Source organism: Chelonoidis abingdonii, chromosome 6 (assembly GCF_003597395.2).
Source record: "Chelonoidis abingdonii isolate Lonesome George chromosome 6, CheloAbing_2.0, whole genome shotgun sequence".
Lineage (NCBI taxonomy): Eukaryota > Metazoa > Chordata > Testudines > Testudinidae > Chelonoidis > Chelonoidis abingdonii.
In genome coordinates this window covers 39,838,496-39,859,367 of record NC_133774.1, presented here as the reverse complement: position 1 = coordinate 39,859,367, position 20,872 = coordinate 39,838,496, and the positions used below count along the sequence as shown (strand labels likewise).

Sequence of the window (20,872 nt, the reverse complement as noted above, 5' to 3'; positions counted from 1 at the left end):
GTCTGACCAAGCACAGAGTTGAAGGCCATGAGTGAGACACGAGGCAAGCAGTGGAAGACACACTGGAGATTGAGGTATGTGGAAGCTCTGTGGCATGTACACTGGTCGCGGAGGCGACGAAGGGTTGTCGCATGAATTGCGCCTGTAGAGGCGGGACAGAAAAGATAAGACGACCGGAGAGATGCAGGTGAAACTGCTGAGTATTTGAAGGAGTTTGAGCAGAGATGACACAACAATGAGGCACAGGGATAAGCATAGAGCGTGCAGAAAGGAAGCAGGAACCAAAGAATTCTGAGAGAGAGGGACTTGGTGAGGAAAGTGAGAACAGTGAAAGCATGGTGACTAGGAGAACCAGCAGAGAAAGACGGTAGCTAGCGACTGGAGAATAGAACTAAGGACAGGTTGATAGAGATGGTAAATGGAAGATGATGACCACATGATGTCTCGACTGAAGGAAGCAAGGAAGAAGAGAACAGCTAGTCCTGCTACAAGAAGGAGGAAGATCAATGGGGAAGGCACCAAGTATGAAAGCCCGAGAGATGCAGGGCAAAACAATCGAGAGGACTTAGCGGCAGAGTGCAGGGAAGACCAGAGAATCAACTGTCCCGAGAAAGGCAGGTTCATGATTGGAGACCTTCTACGAAAGAATAGAATAAGGGCCTGTATAGCGCTAGAGCTGACTGAGAAAGAGAAAAGGTGGCTGTCTGCCGGGACTAGATACAGGATGTGGCTGAGAGCACGGAAAAGGATCCTAGGCAGAAGCGGGGAAAATCCGCGATTGTCACTCATGTGGAACGAAGATACAAGCTAGTTACTCGCTGACGTATCAAGGAGATATGGCCAGACTGGGGAAGACGCTCAACCAAGAAATCGAGCTCCAGGTGATCTTCAGATGGGATCCGCCATTCCTAAGAGAAGGCACACGAGAGGACAAGATTAAGAAGACTAACAGATGCTACGGCATGGTCTACTAAAGGAGGGTTTGGGATGTAACGATCATATCGAAGCAATTTACGGAAGACGACTGTTCTCTCGAGATACTCACCTAATAAAGGAGGAATAAATTTCTAGATGGAGCATCGCCGACCTCAATTAGAAAGCTTAAACAGAAGTTGGGGAGAGGTTGGAGATGATCCACGAAGAATCTCCACGCCAGAATAACCTAGGAGGGAATTAAACAACAGTGAGAGGAAACGCTGTGGACCGCAAGAATGACCAAGAGGAAAAGCGTGTAGAAACTAACTAACAAACAGATCGGGGTAGAATGTCGTGCACCAATGGCGTAAAGATGATCATGAACGCCAAACGACCAAAATTAAAAGCTGTACACTAATAGGAGGAGCCTAAGGTAAACAAGAGGGAGGAAAGAGCTACTAGGTGCAGCGAATGTGAAACTGATATATAATAGGGATAAACAGAAAACCGGTGAATAGTACTCATGACTGGAGTACAGGTATGAGCATTGCTGTTAGAAAAACAGGAAGAAGGCAAAAGGGTGGAGTAAGAATTGTAACATCATGAATCGAGGTTTAACGGTAATGAAATAAGTGATCGAATGGAAAAGACAGAGTCTGTACGAGCACAAATCACACGGGAAAAAGCACATGAGAGCCTCCCTAGAATAGTGCTGGGGGCTACAACCCAGCGAGGATCGATTGGATATGATGGAGACCTCTATTAATTCTTCAATGAAGTAAAACAAGGGAAAATGTGTGATCATGACGACTATAACTCCAATATAGACTGGAGACAAGTGCTTGCAAGAATAATATAGACTGTCAGATTTCTAGCGAAGTGAATTGATGGTTTCTCACCAAGTAGTTAAAGTACCATCGACAAGAAAGGGACTGCCATTATTAGATAGCGTTGGTGAGCATAAGGGCCTCGATAGAAGAAATGGTGGAGGGGACAAACCTTGGTTCGAGTGATCATAACAGACTGACATCAGTTCAAACTAAATGGGAAGGAATAAAAAAACGGAGATCCTGGGAATTAGGCGTTTTGACATGCTCAAGCTAATCTTAAAGAGTTAAGTGAAATTATTAGGGAAGTGGAATGACAGGAAGGCACACGATGATTAAAGTGGAGGGGCGAATACCTTGGTTGAAAGCCGCAGAAACTGGTCGAAAGCGGACTGCAATCCCAAGCGAAGAGGGAAAACCATGAGGCAGGAGTTGTAGGTGCCCAAACTGGATGACACAAGCAACCTCAAGAGAGCGGATTAGGGAAAACAAGAAATCTTACAGGAGTGGAAGAAAGAGTGGGATATAAGCAAGGGAATCCTGGTAGGTCAGAACAAATAGGGATAAGTGAGAAGGCAAAGCCAGTGAACGGACTTGCAAGAAGATAAAAACCAATATAAAAGTTGCTAGCACCACAAAACAATAAGAAAGAAAAAAGAAAGAAGGAGGGCCGCATAACACTGAGGATGAATCGAGTTGAAGGAGAACACTAATGGCAATGGCCCAATATCTAAAATAATTACTTTGCCTGCAGGCCCACCTTCAAATAAACTAAGTGATGATTTAGGGAATGATGGAGATTATAAAACGGAATGAAATGATGGAGGTGGATACTACCAAACCGCATCTGAGAGTAGAGCCAACTGAACAGCTTAATGGGCCAAATCACGAGGGTCCCGACAATCTCCATCCAAAGGATAAATTAAAGGAACGGCGCAGAATTGCGATGCCCGTTAGCGAGAGATTTAATCAAACGGTAAACTGGGGTTGTACCGAAGCACTGGAGAATGGCTAACGATCTATTTTTTAAGAAGGGAAAAAAAGTGATCTGGGTAACTATAAGGCCTGTTAGTTCACCGTCTGTAGTATGTAAGTCTTAGGAAAAAATGTGAAAAGGAGAAAAGCTAGTTAAGGACATTGAGTCCATCGCACTGGTACAAAATTGCAACATAGATTCTACTCAAGGTAGATCGTGCCAAAAACAACCTGATCTCCGACTTGTGAGAAGACAGACAGATTACTTAGCAAGAAATGCGGTGATCTAAATTTACACTCGATTAAGTAAGACATTGACACGTCCGATGGGGAACTTTAGTATAAATGGAAAAGAATGGATGCAATAGAAAAGTTGTAAGGTGGAGAACTGTAAGAGAGATTCCAGCGTCGTACTGAAGGTAAACTGTCAGCCTGGAAGAGGTACTAGGAGCCCTAAAGATCGGTTTTCGGGACACGATCTATTTAACCTATTATTAGACCTCGACAAAAAGCGGAAGTAGCATAAAGTTGCGATGATACAGACTTGGGGTTTCCTCTGCAGCGTGAGGCATGGGTCACTTGCTGGTGGATTCTCTGCAGCTTGAGGTCTTCAAACCACAATTTTGAGGACTTCAATAACTCAGTCATGGGTTTGGGGTTGTTATAAAAGTGGATGGGTAGGGTTCTGTGGCCTGCTTTGTGCAGGAGGTCAGACTAGATGATTATATTGGTCCCTTCTGACCTACAAGTCTATGAGTTTCATAAATGAGTGGTTGAATGTTTTATTGTCAGTCATTTGGACTACATGCAAATCTTCCTCCCTCCATCATACTAATACAGTTAGGTGTGTTTACTATGCCTATAGTGCCTTAGATTGTTTGTTTGATTAAGCAATTAGTATGTCATCTTCTTTTTCTTTTGTATGGCTTGTGTAGGTAGCAACAACTACAAATTTATATCTAAGTTTGATAGCCAGCACATTGCCACAGCAGTCAGCTGGTGAACATCCTTCAGGCCCCTGGCAAAAGAACGAAGGAGACATTCATACGATGTGCTCTATCATTTGCCTGTTTACTGCGGTTGCATACAGGTGTTTGCCTCATTTTCCATTTAAAGAGGGTTTGTCCACATCTCCCATGAGATGTCCTGATGCGATTCAATCTGCACCAGTCTTTCTGACATAAATCAAAACCTGATGGTTCCTCAACAGGATCAACAACAAGCTGTTTGTTTTGAGCTGTCAGAGTCCTCCATGTGACTCTCCATTGAGCCTCCGCATCAAAGTTGGGTGTAAGGATCTTAATACGGTTCCATAGAGGGTTTCAGAATTTTAGTCTAGTCTTTGGTGGGTTCTGCAAGTCATGGTGCAGTGAGATCGTCATATTTGCCTTGACATGATTAAGAAAGTGAGATGTCTGAGCAGCTCTTCTAATCTGTGGAGGCTGGATGTGCGATAGGATAGGGGGCCAGTCAACTGGAGTAGATTTGAGCATCCCCGACACTATGCGCATAGCATTATTGAGTTGAGTGTCAAGGAGTTTAGTGTGAATGCTATGAGACCACATGGGTGCACAATATTCAGCTGCAGAATATACCAAGGCAATTGTTGCGGTTCGTAAAGTCCCTGGACTGGAGCCCCAGGATGTTCCAGCCAGTTTTCTGACAAGCGCAACACGGGACCTGACCTTATCTTGAGATGTTGTCAAAAGGTCAAACTCTGGTCTAGTGTAACGCCAAGATACTTTGGATTAGCTTCGTGGCTGACGCTCTCACCGCAGAACTGCACATCAAGTTTGGTATTAGCCATTTTATTGTTCAGATGAAAAGCAGTTACCATGGGTTGTGGGGTTTTTTTGTTCTTTTTTTTGTTTTTGTTTTTTGCATTAGGCCTAAGTTTCCAGGATTGGAAATAATCAACCATTGTGCTACGATCTCGGGTTAGGGTACAGTTGAATAGCTTAGTCCCAAAACACAGGTCAGGGTTGTGATCCGATGTCCACCTCGCAGACTAAAAAGATCCAGGTTCCTTTGGATCATAGAGCAGGTGGAGGTCTTCAAGGAAGGCCCATTCTGTGATCTGCTCCGTGGCTGCATCATTTAAGCAGTATCCCCAGTCGTCTTGTTGGCTGTTAAAGTCACCTATGTAAATGGTCGGATGAGAAAGGTAAGGTAAGATGGAATCAGGCCACATTATGTTAGGTGGCTTGTATATGTTTACTATAATGATGTCCCTGATTCTAACCATATTGGAGCTCTCTTCCATTGCTCAATAGTTCTTCTAAACTTCCACATCCTGCTAGTCCCCATGTTTTGGATGGTTGATGGCAGCGATTTTGGTGTAGCTATAGATTTTATGTCTGGCAGCTTTATCTTCTTCTTTCACGTGTGTTTCCTGGAGGGCCACAGTGTCAATGTGATGGTCTTTTGATGGTCCTTGAGAGGTAATCTACTTTTCCCCTGGACATCCCATCTACATTAAATTGGTATATTCGGAGGACTGGCCCAACTGTTCTTTATTGGTCCGGAAAGGGTGATTTGGGGAAGTATAATCATTGCTACATTCACTGGGAAATTTAAAACAACGTCCAGTGGCCAATTGGTGACGTTGGTGTGCTGGTGAATTTGCACAAAACGCAGAGCACAAAAAACATCAGCACTTAACAGAAGCACCATGTGAAGGTTGTCATCTTGCTCCCAATTATTCTGTAATAATGTAGAACTGAGTAACAAGGAAAAAGTGTAAGATTAAATTAATTAATTTGGAGTAAATGCTTGTTTATCTAAATCTGCACAGCAAATTCTATTGTGGTGTTCTGCAACTGAGTTAAGATTGCAGGGTGTCCTACTTATAGAACTGTCCATGTTAAGATTTTGGGACATGTTCTGCATGGTTTCAAGGGGTTTTTTTAGTGGTCATAATAGTACTCTACCCCTCTCTGACATCTTTGCACCAAGGATCTCAGTCAACTTTCTAATCTTTGCTTTACAGGGATTTTGGGAAATATAATCCACCCTTCCACACCAATAAAGTGGTGTTGAAAACAGTAGAGGACCAAACAAAGGGTTGTGGATTTCTGTGTGTGCGCGTGCACACACTCTCTCTCTCTCTCTCTCTGCCCTTTTTGGCAACTTTGCAATTTCCCCATGGAGGGTGGTCTTGTATCCCTGGGAAAGTATGGAGGGGAGAAGGAGAAGCCACATAATCTCTTTTTGCCAGCTAGCTGCTTCTTGGTGCCCTCTTCACTTACCCAGATCCTATCACTGTACTCCCCCTGCCTCTTCTCCACGCTCTCTCTCTCTCTCTGTTTCCTAACACTTCTGTTTATTTACCTTCTTTCCGCAGGTGCCAGGGTTCTCTCCTCCTCCTCCTCCTCCTCCTCCTCCTCCTCTCCTTAATTTATGAAGAAGTGCTTTAGTGATTCTGTATTTCTACAAGAAATGGCCTGGGTGAACTGAAGCATCAACTTGTTTCTTGATTTGATCAAGGTCACACAGTGGTCAGTGAATCACACAGGCCCTCCCTTTAATCAAGCCAATTTTTCCAAATTAATTCTTGAAATTAGTCCTTTCTTTCCTCCTCTTTCTCCTTCAGATAAAATATGCAGACTCTGATACTGATACAACTTTTCCTGCTCCGTCATTTTATTGCCAAATCAGTACAGATGAATTTGAATACCAAAGAGTAACTGGCTCTCAAGAACCACTGGCAGCTCTGTTGGAAGAAATTACAATGAATAAAGAAATATCTGTCAAAGACAAGAAGAAAAAGCTGAAGCAGGTAAAGAGAATTCTCAAATCATTGCTTGTGTTTTCTTTTCAACCTTGTGCATGTGAAGGATTTTATATATTTGCTTCTCATCTTTTACATCTGTATAAAGACCAGTTTCATAGTTATTTAATCCTTGAGGATTAAGTCACAGTGACCTAAAGGCACATTAAATCCTGACTGAGAACATCCTTATGTGGGGGAAGGAGGGGAGGAAAGGGTCTCAACATACTTTTATTTATGCCAATCGACTTTGCACTTTTGGTTAATTTCCTTTTACTTTTCTGAGTGTCCCTGGGTAGACATGGCTTTAGATTAATGAAGTTAAAAGATGGAAATGTTTTTCTATGTAGTTTGATATTTTGAGGCGTTTTCATAAAATAAAAATCTGTATCAAATTATAAGCTTCCAGTTCTCAAAAGGAAAAGGAGGCTGGCATTAAGACTTAAACTGTAGACACTCTCTTGTAGATGGAATAATTATAGTTTATTTTTACTTCAATTTCTCACAGTAGGGGCTTTGCAGTAAAACAAATCCTATTGGACAAGTTTGCAGTAAAACTTTGCTGTAAAACAAATCCTATTGGACAAATCCTATTGGAAAAGACTACCAAATTTTAAATGCATAGTTCTAGACTGCGTGGCACAGGAAAGCATATTTTTACTGACTTGTATAGTTGAGATTTGCTTTGTTTGTTTGTTTTGTAAGTAGTTGAATTAGTAATGTCAAGCTTTTGCTGTGAAGTTTTGTTTAAACTGTACTTTTTTTTAGTTTCAGAAATCCTACCCTGATGTGTATAAAGAACGATTTCCTACTCCTGAAAGTGAGGCAGTGCTGTTTCCGGAAAAAAATAAACAGAAACCACAACTGCTGATGTGGGCACTGAAAAAGCCTTTTCAGCCATTTCAAAGAACCAGAAGTTTTCGAATGTAACATTTCCAGAGTCACTAGTGAACTGTATCTTAGGATAGATCTTAGGCAAATGGAACCTAAACAGCATGTAACTACTGGAAAAACTTTAACTACTGAAACAGTGGGAAAAGGTTGTAATGGCAAAACATTTTGGAGGGGATGTTATTTTGAACCATTATCAGTATTTTTGTCACTGGCTATTTTTAATGATTTGTTATTTTTAAGTACAAGATGGGTAATCATTATGAATGATAATATGGAAAAAATTCTTTGCTTTTATACTTCTAGTTGTCATTTCAAGTCTTAGATGTATTTTTATGTGTATATTTCACTGTCTTGTTTGTCACTGGTCAACAGCATTTTTTCTGAAAAGGAGACTGTATTATATTTGTTAATAGCTGGCATGCTGGAGGGATTAAAACATTGTACATACTTGAATGAACTTGAAACACTGGATCTTGTACTGAGTTGCTGACTCTGTCTCAGGTATTAGCCTTGATGTATTTTATAATGGTGATTTCAACAGTGCCCTTTGTTTCCTCATTCATATGCTGCATTGGGGCCTGATCCAGCTCCTGTTGAAGTTCCATTGACTTCATTGGTGCATGGCCAGACCTTTGAAAACTCACATGATCTTGCTAAATATTGCTGTACAAAATTAGTCGCTAACAGGATGGAAGTTACACATTTTTATATGAAAATCAAATGCCTTATTTTCTGTGAAAAGGGAGGTATTTACGGCAAGGTCAAAAATTAAATAAGAACTATAGATTTTTATTTTTAATGAGGATGCATTTGTTCTCCATAATGAATTCTTCTGTTCTACTGTGTACATTTTGGTTGTACTTGAACTGCAGCACTTCTAATTTTTTCAGTTATTAAAACACAACTTTTTAAGGTAATTCTCTGGAGGCAGTGGGTTTCATCATAGCCTTCATATCGGTAATGAGCCACAGTTCTGAAACATTTCAGAGTGAAAGAGTTGAGTCTGAGTCTCCACAGTGGACTTTATTGCAGGTTTGAGGATGGTTTAAAAACCTTGATCAATTTCCCACTTTGAAGTTACAAGGAATATAAAGTGGTTGGTTGTAATCTAGCCTTCACAACACTCTCTTGCTTTGCAAATGCACTAATTAATCAAATTCATACCAGGATGTGCATTAAAAGGTTATTGGTTTAACACAGTCAAATTTTTTTTCTGGCTTTGTGTTTTTGCTTCAACCGTACATGATCCCACAAGCTTTCTTTCCCTTCTCCTTTGTCTCATGCATTAATCATTCTTGGACAGGAACTGAAACAACCATTCAGCTGACCTCCGAAGAGACAGGAAGATTTTATCGTGAAAAGGCATGGTCACACATGGAGGAGAAAGGCCAGGATAAGAGAAGAATGGAAGACATGTTATGATTGGCACAATCTATGAGGGCTGAAGGTCCGATCAATCAAGGTTATATAGAGTTGACTTTCCCTATCCCAAGCAAAAATGTATCGATTTTAGCTGTAGTTAATATCTCGTTTTACTATTCAAGCATCTTGGAGTCATTTCTTCTCTTCCCCCATAAACTTGGATAGATTAACATGTAATATTTTTAATTTGCCATAGTCTCTAAAGCTTACATGCACATGATGAACTTGGAAGATACGACTATAGTCTTCTATAAAATTTCCATTGGTCTGTTCTTCCCTCTTCAAATACTGAGTAGTCCACTAAGTATAAAGCCCAAGCCCAGGTGATTATTCCACTTATTGGGTTGAACAGAATACTTTTCAGGGATAGTAGAAACACATTTTAAGTATTTGTGGGTAACCTTGGCAGAGCAGAAATCACTCCGTATGTAATGTAGATACCTTATTCCCTTGGCAGCAGGGATAGCTCTGTGCCATTGTCCTATGGGTTTTCTTATAGAGCTGTGTATTGCTCCTGATTTTCCCCTTGGCATGAGCAATCAGCCAATATTGGGGGCCTGTCACGTTGTTTCCATTAGAAAGAGAAAATGAGGCTACAGGCCAGGATAAGAGAAGAATGGAAGACATGTGATTGGCGTAGTTTTTTCAGTTGAAAAGAATGTACGTTAAGTCCTTTTTCCCTAAAGACAGTAAAAACAAACACCACTAAGCAGGTTCCTTGCTCAAATTCCAAACCTGAATTTCCAACCAGTTCTGTGTCACTGGCTAGTCTTGTCATTGCTCCTGCGAGAGCAGAGCTGTAGCTGGTGAACTATAACCAGACCTGAAGGTGTTCCCTGTAAATTGTAGGAGTCTGCAGCGTAAGGGCTTGGCTACACTTGTAAGTTACAGCACATTACAGCAGCCCCAGGCACCCTAGTTCACTATCTGTCCACACTGGCAAGGCAGCTAGAGCGCTCTGACTCCACGGCTAGAGCGCTTCTGGCACTCCACCTCGGGGAGAAGATTAACACTTGGTGCGCATTGGATGAAATGCCTGGGTGTCAGTATGAACGAGATGTTGCATTACTGTGCTCTGATCAGCCTCCGGAAACATCCCATAATGCCCTTAAATCAAGTGGCCACTCTTGTCATTGTTTTGGAATCACTGCATGCCAATGTGCCCTTTGAAAGCTCTGTTTCTGACATCCGGCATGCTTATCTGCTCTGAAACAAAGCAGCCATTACTGTGGAATACTGTATGTGAGAGAGAGGTCTGTTGCTGTCTGAACTTACAAGACAGCAGGCTGACATGCTCTTAGCTCCCCAAAACCCCACTCTCTCTCCCCCCACATACACACAGCATACTCCACTCCACCCCACCCCCTCATTTGAAAAGCATGTTGCAGCCACTTGCATGCGGGGATAGCTATCACAATGCCATTGCAAGAGCTGCTAATGTGGCCATGCCAGGGCGCTTGCAACTGTCAGTGTGGACAGATTGCAGCGCTTTCTCTACTACGCTCTATGAAGGCTGCTTTAACTCAAAGCGCTCGGTATCTGCAAGTGTAGCAATGCCCTAAATCCCTGGGTCAGGGAGGAGTGGATTGTATGATTCCATCCCAAGGAGGGTGACCACTCAAAATCTGAGATGTGAGGTACCCCCAAGGAAACCACAAATGAGTCAGAGGTTCAGTTACTGAGCCACTTAGGACTTGTTTTCAGAAACTTGTTTCAGAAACAATTTCCTAAGTAATTTTGCTTTTTAATCTCACAATAGTCTTAAGAACGAGGCTTGGGCAAAGCACTGCTTCCCACCCCTTTCCCAGTTTTTACTGGCTTTTCTCTTTTTCCGTCTTAAAGAAGGGAGTGTCAACAGCCTAACTGGCCATTTTTTAAAAATAAAATTGTTGCTGAGATAGATTGGCAGTGGTCTTCATCTTTCTTCTAAAGATCAACTTTACCATAAAGTATAAACTCCTTTTTATTACAGATCTTTTTTTTCTATCTGTAACCCATGCTAACACACTCGGCTCATTCTCCCCCTAGTGAGTAAATCACAGAGATTTTTCTGCTACTGCCTCCAAGTTTATGGCGCTGGTTTTTCAACTCAAGTATAGATATGCTTTCAGACGGTTAGTTTAATCCTCACAGGCAACACCTCCAGAGGTGTGAATGCACATGCATTTGCCAGATTAAAATATTTTGCACTGAACAGCTAAAGTGCTTTACGGTCCTTGCAATGTATGCCAGTATGTTACTATCTGTCAATTTGGATATGGGTATAGGGAATCAGGAGTGTGCAATTTCCACAATGCAAAGTGATGGAGCTGGGATGAGAATTCTAGGGTACCTGCTTCTGAATCTCATGCTCAAGAATTTGCCATTCACTTATTTCACATGAATTTTTAAAATGAACTCTTGCTTCTTTTTTGATTCTGATAAGAGAAGTGAGTTCTATTCAAAATAAAGCTTTGTTGTGAAAATTAAATAACACAGACAAGGCCCCCCTTAACCCTCTGTCATGGGAAAGGAGCAGGATCATGTGCTTGTATCACCCGAGGATGATGAAATATTTTTCATTTCATTCGTAATCAAGAAGGATGTTAAATGTCTACTAGGGATAAACAAATGTTTTAAGAAGAGCAGGCTTGGATAACTTGCACCCAAGAGTCTTAAAGGAGCTGACTGCGGAGTCCTGTGCCTTGCTAATGTTAATTTTTAATACATTTTGGAATATTAGGGAAATTTCAGAAGACTAGACGAGCACTAAAGTTATGCCAATATTCAAAATGGGTAAGGGAGGATGAGCCCGATCACTGACATCACTCCTGGGCTAAATAATGAAAAACCTGATGTAGGAATGATTTAAAGGATAGGAATATAATTAATACCAGTCAAGATGGCTTTATGGAAAAGCTGATAAAGGTGTCTGTAGAGATGTAATCTACTAGGACGTTTGTAAACCTTTTGACTTACTACTGCATGACATTGATTAAAAATTAGCACAATACAATATCCATAAAGCACACACACAGTGATTAAGAAGTGGCCAACTCTCAAAAAGTAGTCATCAGTGGAAAAACACAGTAGGTGTTTCTAGTGTTTTACAGGGATCGGTACTAGGCTGGATACTATTCAACATTTTCATCCATGATCAGGAAAGAAATATAATATCACTGCTGATACAATTTGCGAATGACACAAAGATTGGTGAAACTGTAAATGGTGAGGCTAGGGCAGGCATACAGAGCGATTGAGATTGCTGGTTAACCTGGCTCCATTCAAATACAATGCATTTTAACACAGCCAAGTACAAAGTTATTCACCTGGGAACAAGGAATCCAGGCCGTAACTACAGAATGTGGGGCTGTATTCTAGAAAGCTGTGATGCTGAAAAGGATTTAGGGGTCATAGTGGACCAGCAACTCAACATGAGTTCCCAGAGTGATGCAGTGGCAAAAAAGTCTAATACAATCACTGCATGTATAAACAGGAGTAGTGGGTAGGGGGAGGAAGGTGATTTTACCTCTGTATATGGTATTGATGAGACTCATACTGGAATACTGCGCTAAATGGTGTCAGCATTTTTAAAAGGATGTTGAAAAATTGGAGCGTGCAGGAAAGAGCGACAGAAATGGGTGAAATTTACTGGAGTGTGATATACAAGAAGTCAGGCTAAAAAAAAAGGGATTTAATGGTCCCTTTTGGCCTTAAACCGTGAATCTCCTCACATCAGGAACATAACTCTGTTCTAACTAATTTGTTTTACTTTCAGGAGTTTAAGTCTAACATACATCATTCAAAGTTTGGCTTGCTCTCCTGTCCTGTAACAAAGCTCACAGAGCCTTTGGGCCTGAGCAGGGAAATCTGCATGGGCCAGAAATACCTAGCTTATGTTCTACAGATTAAAACAATAACACCTTTGCACACTCACTCACTCATGCCCTTCACCCCAATCGGGGTATGGGCCGCCAACCACAGATCTCCAGAGTCCTCTATCCTGGGCCATTTGCTCTAGCTGGTTCCAGGTATAGCCCATACACCGAAGAACTCTTTACCCCTGGAAAGAGAGAGAGGTCTTCAAACTCGAAGATAGCATACGCTCTGTAGGTGGGTGAAAGCCGTGAGGATAGCCACTAACTTGATTACCCTCTTATGCAACCAGGGGGATCTAACCATACAGGACACAAGTGAATACGTGAGATCCAATGGTACGAGTCAGGAAAGACGCGCAGGTTGCAATGACAGAGATGAGGAAGCAACAACCCTGCCCCTATTAGGCAATTAGCGAAACAATGGCGCAAGCTGGACAGAGACGACCTCGTTGCAAGGAGAAGCTTGTGTACTGTATCAGGACATAGAGAGCGTATCGCAACTCGCCACACACCAGGGAGTAGGCTTTAATGTTGTACACAACGCAGGCACAGAGAGCACTGAATTGTATGGGAGAGACACATGGTCCCAAAGATACATACATGTGGCAGCCTTCAGAACTAATAAATGTAGAGGAGATAAGAAATGATGTTGTTCAGCTGGCTGCACGCTCGCAACTAATGACAGCGAAGAGAGGTACTAAAAGATTAATCTTTTACAACAACTCCAGAAAAATTATTAGAAGAATTCTCCTCCAAGACAAAGACATTCAATCATGCCTTATGGAGACTTAATAGCCTAAAATTGGACCTGAACAACCCAACAGGATTATCGAACAAAGTCAAGTGGGACCCATAGCTCTGGGAGAGTGATGAGAATGGAGAGGGTTTGTGGATCTGTGTGCACTTAACCAAAACACTGGTCAAGGAAGTAGCATCTTTCCTCAACAAGCGGATCACAAGAGTACCTGGGTATCACAGCAGGCATGACAGAAAATCAATCAAACCATGTCTGCATAGCATCACTCTACAGTGTATACCATCATATGAGTTCTTGATCAGGTTGACCACCTTTTGCTGGAATGCCGTAGTGCCGAAGGAGCTTCCAGAGGGTCTCTCGATCCACGCTATCGAACGCTTTCTCATAGTCAACAAAGTTGATGTACAACGAGGAGTTCCACTCCACAGACTGCTCGACTATGATGCGAAGCGTTGCTATCTGGTCCGTGCATGATCTGTTCTGCCGGAAACCTGCCTGTTCATCTCGTAGCTGTGGATCGACGGCATCCTTCATTCTCTCTAAGAGAACTCGGTTGAAGACCTTCCCTGGCACCGACAGGAGTGTGATTCCTCTATAATTGGCACAGTTGCTAAGGTCTCCTTTTCTGGGGATTTTTGATGAGATATCCCTCTTTCCAGTCTGCCGGAATCACTTCTTCTTCCCATATTTCTCAAGAGGGGGTACAGCATTTCCACTGAAGCATCCAGGTCTGCTTTCAGGGCCTCTGCTGGGATGTCATCAGGTCCAGCCGCCTTCCTGTTCTTCATCATGGTGATGGCTTTTCTGATCTCATCTCTGGTTGGTTTATCGCAATTAATTGGGAGGTCCTCGTTGGCTGGGTTAATGTCTGGTGGATTTGGTGGTGCTGGTCTGTTCAGGAGTTCCTCAAAGTGCTCCGCCATCTTGATTCATCTGTTGTTCATTCCTGTATAGACTTTTCCCTGCTTGTCTTTTACGGGACGTTCTGGCTTGCTGAACTTTCCAGACAGTCGCTTGGTAGTATCATACAGCTGTTTCATGTTACGCTGTATGCTGCCTGCTCCGCTTCTGCTGCCAGTTCATCCACATACTCTCTCTTGTCCTTCCTAATATTTCCTCTTCACTGCTCTGTGGGCTTCAGCATACTCTTTTTGAGCTTTGGCCTTTGCAGCTCTAGTCCTGCTGTTGTTGACTGCTGCCTTCTTTCTCTTCTGTCTCTATCTTGGTCAAGGTCTCTGCTGTGATCCACTCTTTCTGCTGGTGTTTTCTTAATTCCAAGCACTTCCTGGCATACTAACCTAAGTGTCTCTCTCACTTTCTGCATCTGTTTAGTACACTGTCTTCCTCTTCCTCAGACGATCCTGTAATACTGAAACTTATTCTTCAGCATCAGTCCAAAATCTTCTTGGTCTTATGGTCCTTCAGAAGGCTGACGTTGTACTTCACTCTTCTGTCTGACGTATCTATCCAGTTCTGCTTCAGCTTCAGCTTCAATCTAGCCACCACTAAGTGATGGTCGGACGCCGCGTCTGCTCCTCTTCTAACTCTAATCACGCCTGCAAGGATCTTCTGAACTTCTTGCTAGAATGCAGACATGGTCGATCTGATTTTTCTGTCATGCCTGCTGGTGATACCCAGGTACTCTTGTGGATCCGCTTGTGCCACTACGAGTGTAGAACGGAATCAGTGACGTTGTGGACCCAGCTTTGATGGACCTGGACTTTGCTGACGATCTTGCACTCCCTTCGCACAGTAAAGGCAGATGCAAGAGAAGACCACACTGTGGCAGCCACAGTCATCAAGCGTTGGCCTCAACATTACAGGGACAGCCCAAGATCCTTAGATTAATTCCATCAGCAACGACCCGTCACACTGAATGAAGCCCTTGGAAGAGTGCAGTCCTTCACCTACCTAGGTAGCATCATCGACCACAGGGTGGCACAGACACAGACATCAACGTAAGGGATTGTAGTCGCAAGAGCAGCCTTTTACGCTCAAGAACATCTGGAGCTCCGAGAGCGTCTGGCAAACCAAAAATTCGACTGTTCACCTTCCAATGTGAGAATCAGTCCTACTGTATGAGCTTGAACCTGGAGAACAACCAAAACAACCACCAGGAGATCCAGACTTCATATAGCTACCTCGGACGCATTCTCCAGATCTGCTGGCCAGACACCATCAGTACATCCCACCTCTTGGAGGGAACCCGTCAACTCCCAGCAGAGAAGAAATCAGAAGGAGAAGGGGGTAGTTGGATAGGACATACACTCGCAAGCAGCACTGACACACAGCAGGGCATGCGGTGGGACACCAAGGCAAGGGAAAGAGGCGTCAGTAACACCTGCGATGCGACTATCAGGCTGATATAGCAAAAAATTTGGCGTTTCTGTAGCAGGTTGATATTTTACGGGGTGGAGTTGCTAGCCCCACGCCCAACCCTCCTCCTTTATCCTGACTTGGGACAGGCAGATGGCCCCAAAGGACCTCTCTGGTGGAGTTAACACCTTTGCAGGTATAGGAAAAGACAGGCCATCAGCTACAGTTAACAAGGCACAGGTGCGTCCCTCCCTACTCTAATTGTGGGGTAATGGAAGGCAGCTATGCTCTTCCCAGGACTGTAGTCAGGCTAGCAGATAAGTCTTTTTGTTCTAATACAAGGGGTCTCTACTGAGAGGGCAAGGGAAGGACAGAGATACTGAAGTATATTCTGCTGACTGGCTCCCAAATGCTAAGTATGTTTATTAATGTTTTCTTTGTTTTGCATTGGTTATGAACTTGATTGACACTTGGAAAGTGTGGCTTGGGGGCTAAGAACGTATTTAGTGTTTATCTGAGGTAATGTGTAACTACTCTGAGTAAATTTTCTATTCCAGACATCGGTTTCACTTAGACATCAAAAGTGATATGATGAATTGTCTCTTGAACCAGTATGGGCCTTGGGCCTCCTATGCTTCCTTTCTCATTGCTATGGTTTTTTTTCCTGTGTGATAATGACACTTAGATCTAACACATGATCTCTAGAATATTAGGATTAGTTTATAGTGAGAGAAGCTTCCTGTAATTCAGTTGCACTTCCTGACGCTCCTTAATTTTTGGCAGGGGACTGTCTAGCCCCTGTATTAGGAGGCTGGAAAGATGGATTAAAAAAGCAACAGTGTGTGTGTGTGTGTGTGTGTGTGTTCTCTGCCTGGTCTTTGCCTCCTGTTATCAAGATTTATTATGCAATTTTAATGTTTAAATATAATGCTCATGCTTAGAGCAAACATTATTAAAAACAGCTATTTTATGTTCTATCTTTACATTTAAACTGTGGAGGGAGGGTGAGTTGCTGGATAGTTCATTCTTTGCTGAATATGTGTTTGTAGTGTCAGCTACAAAGGGATAGTAAACAGCCTTGGTGATGGATCCTATATTAAATATCTGGAATTTGAAAGGATCCTTCCCCCTACCCCGGCAATACACAAGAGGGGTGTGTGTGTGTGTGTTTTGCCTCTGTTTTAGAAGTTCGTGTTTTAATAATTCATGATTCAGGTAGAGGTCAAAATCTTCCCAGTAGAGGTCAGCCTTGTGACACTGTTCTACCGATATAACTGAAGGAAAAGAAGGGAGACAGAGTTGTGTAGTTACTTGTAGTGCACTCTGTACAGAGCTTACTTTATAAAATGACGCTGAAATTCTACACTCTTTGCCATATCAGAACTGGTCTGATATTACTGCTTTACAGTTACAGTATCTTCAACCCCTTCTCCCCACCCAGTAAACTCTCCTTACATGGCACAGAAATGCCTATTGCTTGTTTAAACAAAAGCAAACTGTATCTCTCAATATCCTGCCTATCAGCATAATGAACAAACATCCAGCTGCTGATTTGGTTGAACAGAACAGGGCTGTATTTCCAGTGTTACAGAATTGGCTGTGAAGCTAAATTTAAAAACCAAAATCGAGTGAATGCTAAAAAATAAACTGTTTAAATAGGGTTTTTTTGTTCTTTGAAATACCATCTTCAAACATTTCTACTTTATCAAAACATAGAGCGACAGTCCCATGTTTATAATGACACATTTAATTAACATATTTGTTTTATGTTCCTGGTTTGTGCCCTAGCATCACTCATAAGTTCAATAACACTCAGTATTCCCAAAGTTTTAATTGTAGAGTCACTTTCAGAGACACAACATAATCATGACACTTTTATTAGACTTCCTGCAAAAACATGGGGTTTTGTTTGTGATGATGGTAGCATTCCTCCACTCCTGCACTTGGCCTGGTTGCGGGTTACCTTGGACCGCTGCGTACGGGACATAGTAGCTCGGGGCTATACCCTGCAGTTTAAGGATATCCCCGCTTCCCGCCCCACTGCTTCTCCATCCCTCTTCAGGGACCCCTCTCACGGGCAACTTCTGGTTCAGGAGGTCAACAAGCTTCCACAGTTGGAGGCCGTGGACGCAATTCCATGGGACATGGAAGGCAGAGGATTCTACTCCTGTTACTTCCTAATCCCGAAGGCCGAGGCGGGGCCTCAGACTCATCCTAGACCTACCTGGCCTCAACAAGTCTTTCATGAAATTGAAGTTCTGCATGGTCTCCTGGCCTCCATTATCCCTTCCCTGGATCCGAGACTTAAAGGATGCTTACTTCCATGTCTCCATATTCCCAGGATGCAGACAGTTCCTGCATTTCATAGTGGCTGGGTGCCACTTCCAGTTCACAGTGCTAACCTTTGGCCTGTCATTGCCCCCCAAAGTGTTCACAAAATGAGTGGTGCCAGTAACGGCTTACCTCAGACATCAGGGGATGAGGGTGTCCAGATCTTTCTGTACCTCAACAACTGGCTCATCAGGGGCAGGTCTCTGGGTCAGGTGCAGAGAAGCCTTGATTTGGTACGCTCCACCTGCAATGACTTGGGCCTGTTAATAAACACAGAAAAGTTCACCTTAATGCCAGTCCAGCACGAACCAGGGCCTTCCTTCCAGAAGCATGCTGTCAGGCCATGGTGGATCTCATTGCCCATGTGAAGAGACATCCGATCACCATGGCCCACGCTTGCCTGCAGCTGATGAGCCACATGGCAGCATGCACGTACATAGGCACACCTGGCTTTGTCTGCAATCTCTGTAAACATGGCTAGCAATGGTTTACATTCTCAGCAGGCACCCCCTGGACCAAGTGGTCATGGTGCCGGACTGTGTCCTCTTGTCCTTGAACTGGTGGCTAGACCCCAAGTCAATGCTGCAAGGGGTTCCCTTTGTGTCTCCATCACTGTTGCTCATCCTGGTCTTGGACGTGTCGGATCGGGGCTGGGGAGCCCACCTAGGTGAGCTCAGCACCCAAGGTCACTGGATGCAGCATGACTTAGCTCTTTATATCAACATCAGGGAGCTCAAGACAGTGTGCCTAGCCTGTCAGGCATTTTTGCCCAACCTAAAAGGAAAGGTGGTGCAGGACCTCACAGACAACACGGCTGCGACGTATTACATCAACAGGCAGGGCGGTGCCAGGTCCTCGGTCCTGTGTCAGGAGGCGCTCAGCCTCTAGGACCTTTGCATGCAGAACGCCATCCACCTGGTGGCCACTCTCTTACCTTGAACCAGGAACGTCCTGGCAGATGGCCTCAGCAGGACCTTCTCGTCTCGCCACGAGTGGTTCCTCCATCCAGAGGTGGTTAACCTGATCTTCTGGTGGTGGGGGACTCCCTGTTCTGTCTGGACACAAACAGGTCCACTTGGGAAGTGCCATGTGTTCTACTCCCTATATGATGGGGACAAGGGTTCCCTGTCGGACTCCTTCCTGATCCCATGGTCAGGAGCACTGATGTATGCCTTTCCATCAGTGCTGTTTATCCACAGAGTCCTGCTAAAGGTGAAGCAAGGCAAAGCGTGGATCAGTCTTATTGCTCTGGTGTGCTGCAGAGTCTGTCAGTGGCTGACCCACTGCAGTTACCTCTTCATCCGGACCTATTATTCCAGAACCATGGCAATCTGCTGCACCCGAACCTGGTGTCACTGCACCTGACCGCGTGGCTGCTCCGTGACTGAGCACGGATAAGTGGGAGTGCTTCACGGTGGTCCAACCTGTCCTGGCAGCAGAAAGCCTTCCACCAGGGCTACCTATGCGGCCAAGTGGAATCGCTTTGCATGTTGGGCCTTGAACAAGCGTGTTCATCCTGAGAAGGCCTCATTGCAGGACATCCTGGACTATTTACTGCACCTAAAGCTCCAGGACTGTCACTGTTTTTGGTAAAGGTGCACCTAGTGGCCATCTCTGCGTTCCACCCTCTGCTTCAGGGCAGGTTGGTCTTCGCCCATCCCATGATGGTTCAGTTCCTGAAAGGTCTAGAGTGTCTTTACCCGCACATCCAAGACCCAGTCCCCTCCATGGGACCTGAATCTGGTGCTGTCAAAGCTCGTGGGCACTCTCTTTGAGCCCCTATCTTCCTGCTCCCTCCTGCTCTTTTCCTGAAGGTGTCCTTTTTGGCTGCTATGACATCGGCACGGTGAGTGTCCGAGATCAGGGCACTCACATTGGAGCCGCCCTATACGGTTTTCTACAAGGATATGTTCCAGCTGCGCCAGCATCCGGCTTTTCTGCCTAACGTTGTTTCACGTGGGCCAGGCCATTTCCTTACTGGTCCTTTCTCACGCATCAGATGAGGAGTGCAGGTTGCATATACTGGCTTTCTACATTGATAGGGTGTGGCCATTCTGTAAGTTAACACAGTTGTTTGTTGCTACCACTGACAGGATGAAGGGCTGCCTGGTGTTAGCCCAGAAAATTTCACCTTGGATCACAGCGTGCTTCCGCCACTGCTACAAGCTGGCAAAAGTGCATCAGCGACTGTGATGGCTCATTCCAGTAGGGCGCAGACATCTTCGGCAGTCTTCCTAGCGCAAGTGCTAATCCAAGAGATCTGTCAGGCCGCCACCTGGTCGTCCGTCCATATGTTCACGTCGCGCTACCCACGGACTCAGCAGGTGTGAGACAACACTGGCTTTGGCAGAGCTATACTATAAGCTGCATGATGGTGAACTCCGAGCCCAACTCCATTGATACTGCTTGCGAGTCACCTAAAATTGAATTGACATAAGCAAGCACTCTAAGAAAAAACGGTTACCTGCCTTTCATAACTTGCTCTTTGAGATGTGTTGCTCATGTCCATTCCATTACCTGCCCTCCTGCCCCTCTGTCAGAGTTGTCAGCAAGAAGGAACTGAGAGGGCATGGGTTGGCAGTGCCTGATATACTGTGGTGTGAGTTATGAAAGGTAGGTAACTGTTTTTTCTCCCCAGATTAGGCAATTTATGCCCCCACCACCAACCTTGGTGGATGACTTTAAGCAGTTTCAAGAGCTGTTCAAGAGAGTTGCACAAAGTTAAGACATCCCACTAGAGGAAGTAAAGACAAACCAGCACAGGCTGGTACAAATATCGCAACCTGCATCTATTCCACGATTGCCCTTC

At 43.9% G+C, this 20,872-nt stretch overlaps 1 protein-coding gene across 1 annotated transcript in view; it reads left to right on the top strand.

Annotated features, from left to right (window-relative positions):
* DEPDC1B (DEP domain containing 1B) overlaps positions 1–8,542 on the top strand; it is a 61,963-nt gene extending 53,421 nt beyond the window's left edge. The window contains exons 10-11 of the mRNA XM_032801160.1: positions 6,310–6,495; positions 7,255–8,542. Of these exons, the coding sequence (XP_032657051.1) occupies positions 6,310–6,495; positions 7,255–7,416 (348 nt within the window). The 3' untranslated portion in view covers positions 7,417–8,542. The remainder of the gene's footprint in view (positions 1–6,309; positions 6,496–7,254) is intronic.
* The last annotated feature ends 12,330 nt before the right edge of the window (positions 8,543–20,872 follow it).